Raw genomic sequence first — 6,000 nt, 5'->3', positions numbered from 1 at the left:
TGCCAAGGCCATTTGCATTATTAGGGTGTCCCCTTATGTTTGTGATGGCTTTCACTCACGTTTTAAATAGTACCTGGAGAACCCAGGACCCTAGACTTCTGATTATTAGTGAAATACTCACTCCATCTTCAGGCCACGAGCGGCGTGTCATCCTCGGTGGAGGATGCGGACAGGAGGGGTGTGGGATCAGCACACTGCTCTCCCGGTCGTAAGATGGTATTCTTGACCGAAGCCGCTACTACTCGGTCGAGTAGCTCTTCAATTGCCATCACAAGGCTGAGTGCATCCCGAAAAATGGCAACAGTGCATGGCGGCCTGGATGGTCACCCATCCAAGTGCCGACTACGGCCGACAGTGCTTAACTTCGGTGATCTAACGGGAACCGGTGTATCCACTGCAGCAAGGCCGTTGCCATTAGTTAAATACGCTTACCCTAATTTAAATTTCCTACTTCAATAAATTTACATTATAAACATTAAGGGAAAAAATTGGGGATCCCTTCCAACTGAAAAGAAAATATTATAATAATTAGCTAATTTTTAAATGTGACAATAGGACTGAAATTTTCTACATGATACATAACAAATAGGGCTATCTATTCGTACAACATCTAGATAACTGTTCTGCTTTTTCAGTTATCAGTGTCTTTTTCATGATGGGTATGCAGTTGCTATAAATTTCTTTTAAAAAAATCAGTTTCTTATTTAGGCTTTTTTTAAAAATAAACACTTCATTTAATTATTGTCTATTAGATAATTTCTTCCCCTTGCACATTTTCTAGCTTGATAAAGCCAAGGGGTCAAAACTGGCAAATCATTAATAGTGGAATAAAGTTTTTATTTTAAAATGTTAAAAAGCCTCCGCAGGAAAATGACTTCTTTTAAGAAAGTTAATGCCACGTGCTATTTGTCAAGCAAGCAGTAGTAGGTAACCAATAGCTAGTTACTGTAACTAAAGAAAGAAGCAGCAGCTGTAACAATCACTTTGTCTTCATTTGTAGCTTTTCTAAGCTCAGAATAAGGCTTGTTAATGTAACTTACAAAATTAGTTTGACAGCCTTCACTTACTCCAAAACAATGAAAATTCTTTGTTACAGTAAGATCTATGAAGTACGAATAGAAGTATTAACAGCATGCCAAACACTTTACCTCACATATCAAAAACTTACTTTATTTACAAAAAGTAACATCATGCAAATCGTCCTTAACACTAAGATAAGTAAAGTCTTTTGACTTCTGACAAGAAGTTATGTCCTGTTAAGACAATGGCATTCAAACTGCCATATTCTGTGTCCTCCATAATCAGTTGAATTACCTTTATTTCACTGTCCACAATGCAGTCTAGAATTTACAACACAGCACATTTAGTTCACCTCTTCATACAGTGGCTTACTGAAAGTGAATTACACCTCCACAAGAATAGTTCATCACTGAGTACAGACAGACAAATGTCCACTGTTACACCAACAGCGAAAGGGTGCCCCCTGGTATCGTTCTGTCCTACGGGGTGGGTTCAGCACCTCTCCCTTTCCCTCTCCTGACAGCTCGTCACGCTTTCGCAGGCGCCGGTGTCGACACCGCAGGCTTCTTGCGGCGGGGCAGCTTCACGGGTCTAAGGTAAGGGTTGTCGATTGTGTCTGCGTCGCCAGCACGCGCCGCATCGTCACCCTCGCGAGTTTCCTCGTCACCTTCCTCCTCCCCATCAGCTTCGCGGCGTTGCCGTGGTGGTCGCTGAGGAGGGCTAGACAGTTCCTCGTCGAATTCAAACACCTGCAAAATAGTGCGGGGTTTGTCAAACAGTATTTCATCAATGACTTTACTGTCACAATTTATTCACGCCTCATTACTACATTGTCAACAAGAGGTATTATACAACATTTCGAACTACATTACCTATAACACAGCAAAGCAAACTGAAAACCTGACCGTGGTGTCAGTACTGTTGTGTTTACAACTAAGAATCTGAGGGAGCATGTAGTAACAGTATGCACACCATAATTCTTACAAATGAAGCACCGTCACGGACTTGTACGTCTACATTCCAACGCTGTGCATAACACTACAAAACAGTGAGTGGCACATTTGTTTGACAATGCTTCAAGTACCATGCACCTGCAAAGTCTCTCCACAGCGGTGAGCCTCACACATCTCGCTTTGCGGTGTGTGTAAAGTTGGCAGCATATTCAAGTCTTGCGTACACGGGTTCCGTGGATCTGCAGTGGTAGGGTGGGGGCAGTAGTGGCACAAATGTGTTGCGGCTGTCAGTTGTGTTATTGTCTAGTTCTTGCATAAGCTGAGTGTAGAGAGAATGCTTACTATTTCAGACAGAATGTTTTTAGTGGAAGAGATTTTCGTTCAGGAGGAAACGTTGAGGAGCATGTGAGGCAGCAATTTAGATTGCGTTTTCCAGCTTCGAGGTGTCCACATTGTGGCAATGTATGTGATTTAATTCTCAGATTGCATCCAGAAGGTTCATTTCATGATGCACCATGAACTTGTAGGCGCACAATTTTAACAGAACAGAAGCTTGATGACATTTCAGATATTGTGTTGCGGAGTCCAACAAAATTGGTAAGGAGCTTATTGCAAGAGGCTAAAATTTCATACGACAACACATAAGGCCATAACCAAAGCAGTGGGGATGTATCCATATCAAATTACTGCAACAACTACATTGTATGGACTATGCAAAACAAATAGCGTATTGTGAATGGGTTCAGCAATTTGTTAACGAACATAGAGCTGGTGTTTTAGATCAAACCTTTTTCATTGATGAACCTTGGTTTCACCTATCTGGCTCCATTAATTCCCAAAATCAACTAATTTGGTCATCAGAACATCCACATACCTTATGAGAAATGCTATTGCATGCAGAGAAAAGTTGAGTAGGGTTACCATAATGTGAACAAATTATACGACTGATCTTTTTTTATACTATCGTCACTTCCAATGTCTATTCTTCCCAGATAATTCATCCATTTATTACCCTGCTGAATGAAAATGAGATCAGTCATTCATGTTTCCAACAAAACAATGTTGCTGCTCATATGACACACCAGTCTCTATGATTTTTAAATGAAATGTTTGGAAACAGAGTAATTACGAAAGGTCTCTGGCTCCCACATTCACCGGATCTGTCTCTGCCCATCTGTTTCCTTTGGGATATGGATAAAACATTTGTGTATCACAGAAACCCGAAGACAGTAGATGAACTAAAGATGACGATAACTGATTATCTGCAATTGATTACACGTGAAACATCAGTACAGTATTCACAAATAAATGCAAATGTGTTGAAATATGGCTTCAAGAAAGAAGAAAACATTCCCAGCACCTACTGTGATATTGATGAGTACAGTGTATTTAACTGTAATTAATATATTTAATTAATTTCATTCTTTTAACTGTAATAATGTCAAGTCCAATTTCCGAACATAACTGCAGCCACTAGCAGTGAATCCCTGACCCTAGCTTATATGCAACATGAATATGCTGTCTACCTTACGCACTCCACAAGGCGAGAAACGCGGAGCTCGCCACTGTGGAGACTTTGCAGATGCACTGTGCACTATCAATGTGACAACATTTCTTCACAGTGCAATGTGAAAAACCCATGTTTCATCTGTATCACCTACAGGGTGCTTTAATTCTCATGCTTCATGTTTTTCTAGTGTCATTTGCATTTCTTTAAATATGTCATCTCATTTGCACATCAAAATTTGCACCTTTCAAATCCAAATGCCTGGAAAGAACAATTTTTCTTTTTTTGACGTCCAGGTAAAAGCTGTAAAGTTTTTGTAAATATCAAGTCCTTACGCAACTTTTTCAGTGTGTCAGAAAAACAAGGCAAACAATAACGTAAAAAGCTACAGCTACATGATTACTCTGCAATTCCCAGTTAAGTGCTTGGCAGAGGGTTCATCAAACCACCTTTAAGCTACTTGTCTACCATTTCAGTCTTTAACAGCATGTCAGAAAAAGAACACTTAAATCTTTCTGTGTGAGCTCTGATTTCTCTTATTTTATTATGATCATTTCTGCCTATGTATCTGGGATCCAACAAAATATTTTCACACTTTGAGGATAAAGTTGGTGAGAAGGTCCTGCCACAATGAAAAATGCCTCTGTTTTAATGACCACCACCCCATTTCAGGTATAATATCTGAGGCACTCTCTTACTTGTTTCACAATAATATAAAAGGACCTGCCCTTCTTTGAACTTTTTTGATGTCCTCCATCAATCCTATCTTATGTGGATCCCACACTATGCTGCAGTATTCCAGAAGGAGGCAGACAAGTGTAGTGTAAGCAGTCTCTTTAGTAGACCTGTTACATTTTCTAAGTGTTCTGCAAATGAATTGCAATCTTTGGTTTGCTTCCTCCACAAATTATCCATGTGATCATTCCAATTTAAGTTATTCATAATTGTAACCTCTAAGTACAAGACTATTCAAAAAGAAGGAACACATTTCAAACATTAATTGTTTCCAAACTGTAAAAGATAGAAAAACAATTCCAAAGATCCTGGAAAGAGAAAAGCTCAAACTTTTATGCATTCAATGCGAGAACCATGTGTTACAAGACAAATATCAATACGGTAGCTCATTTCCTGCCACATATGGAGCAGCTGGTCTCTCGTTATCGAATTCAGAGTTTCAACAATGCGATCTCATGGCCTTTGAAGAGTGTCAGGCATAGGGGGGATAAAAATGCGATCTTTTACGTAATCCCACAGATAAAAGTCACAAGATGTGAGGTCTGGAGACCGATGTTACCTGAATGACGCCATTCCAGGATGCTGGATTAGAAGAAGTGGAACAGAAAATGAACTTCATCACCAGTGGTCTCCCAGTTCTCCAGACCTCGCACCTTGTGACTTTTATCTGTGGGGTTAAGTAAAAGACCACGTTTTTATTCCTCCTATGTCTGACACTTTTGGAAGTCCGTGACATCGCATTGTTGAAACTGTAAATTCAATAACGAGAGACCGGCTTCTCTGTGTGTGGCAGGAAATGAGCCACTGTTTTGATATCTGTCATGTGGCACATGGTTTTCAAATTGAATGCATAAAAATTCTTTCCAGGAACGTTGGAATTGTGTTTATATCTTTTGTAGTTTGGAAGTAATAAATGTCTGAATCCTCCCCATGAAGCACGGGCCTTGCTGTTGGTGGGGAGGTTTGCGTGCCTCAGTGATACAGTTAGCTGTAGGTGCAACCACAACGGAGGGATATCTGTTGAAAGGGCAGACAAACGTGTGGTTTCTGAAGAGGGGCAGCAGCCTTTTCAGTAGTTGCAGGGGCAATAGTCTGGATCATTGACTGAACTGGCCTTGTAACATCAACCAAAATGGCTTTGCTGTGCTGGTACTGTGAACAGTTGAAAGCAAAAGGAAACTACAGCTTTAATTTTTCCCGAGGGTACACAGCTCTCCTGTATGGTTACATGATAGTGATGTCCTCTTGCGTAAAATATTCCAAATGATCTCTGGGCTGGGACTACTCAGGAGGACATAGTTATTGGGAGAAACAAAACTGGCGTTCTATGGATCGGAGCATGAAATATGAGATCCCTTAATAGGGCAGGTAGGTTAAAAAATTTAAAAAGGAAAATGGATAGCTGTGGGATGAAGTAGGTATTAGTGAAGTTCGGTGGCAGGAGGAAAAGGATTTCTGGTCAGGTGAATACAAGGTTATAAATAAAAAATCAAAGGAGGGTAATGCAGAAGCACATTTAATAATGAATAAAAAAATAGGAACGCAGATAAGCTACTACGAATAGCATAGTGCACGCATTATAGTAGCCCACACCTACCAAAGCAGTACAAGTTTATATGCCAACTAGGTCTGCAGCTGAAGAAGAGATTGAAGAAATGTATAAGATAAAAGAAATTATTCAAACAGTTAAGGGAGATGAAAATTTAATAGCCATGGGGGACTGGAATTCAATAGCAGGAAAAGGAAGAGAAGGAAAAGTCGTAGATGAATAGGGACTGGGGGAAG

General features: G+C 40.1%; 1 protein-coding gene and 1 pseudogene across 1 annotated transcript in view; both read right to left on the bottom strand.

The window, feature by feature from the left end:
• Window positions 1–295: 295 nt before the first annotated feature.
• LOC124551630 lies at window positions 296–413 on the bottom strand (annotated as a pseudogene).
• A 502-nt stretch (window positions 414–915) lies between these two features.
• Window positions 916–6,000, bottom strand: part of LOC124551047 (transcription initiation factor TFIID subunit 8-like) — a 44,634-nt gene continuing 39,549 nt past the window's right edge. Inside the window, exon 4 of the mRNA XM_047125911.1 lies at window positions 916–1,769. Coding sequence (XP_046981867.1) covers window positions 1,548–1,769 — 222 coding nt within the window. The 3' untranslated portion in view covers window positions 916–1,547. The remainder of the gene's footprint in view (window positions 1,770–6,000) is intronic.

The sequence above is a fragment of the Schistocerca americana genome, chromosome 9 (assembly GCF_021461395.2).
Source record: "Schistocerca americana isolate TAMUIC-IGC-003095 chromosome 9, iqSchAmer2.1, whole genome shotgun sequence".
Lineage (NCBI taxonomy): Eukaryota > Metazoa > Arthropoda > Insecta > Orthoptera > Acrididae > Schistocerca > Schistocerca americana.
The sequence above is the reverse complement of the archived record's forward strand: the minus strand, read 5'-3'. Positions and strand labels throughout refer to the sequence as shown.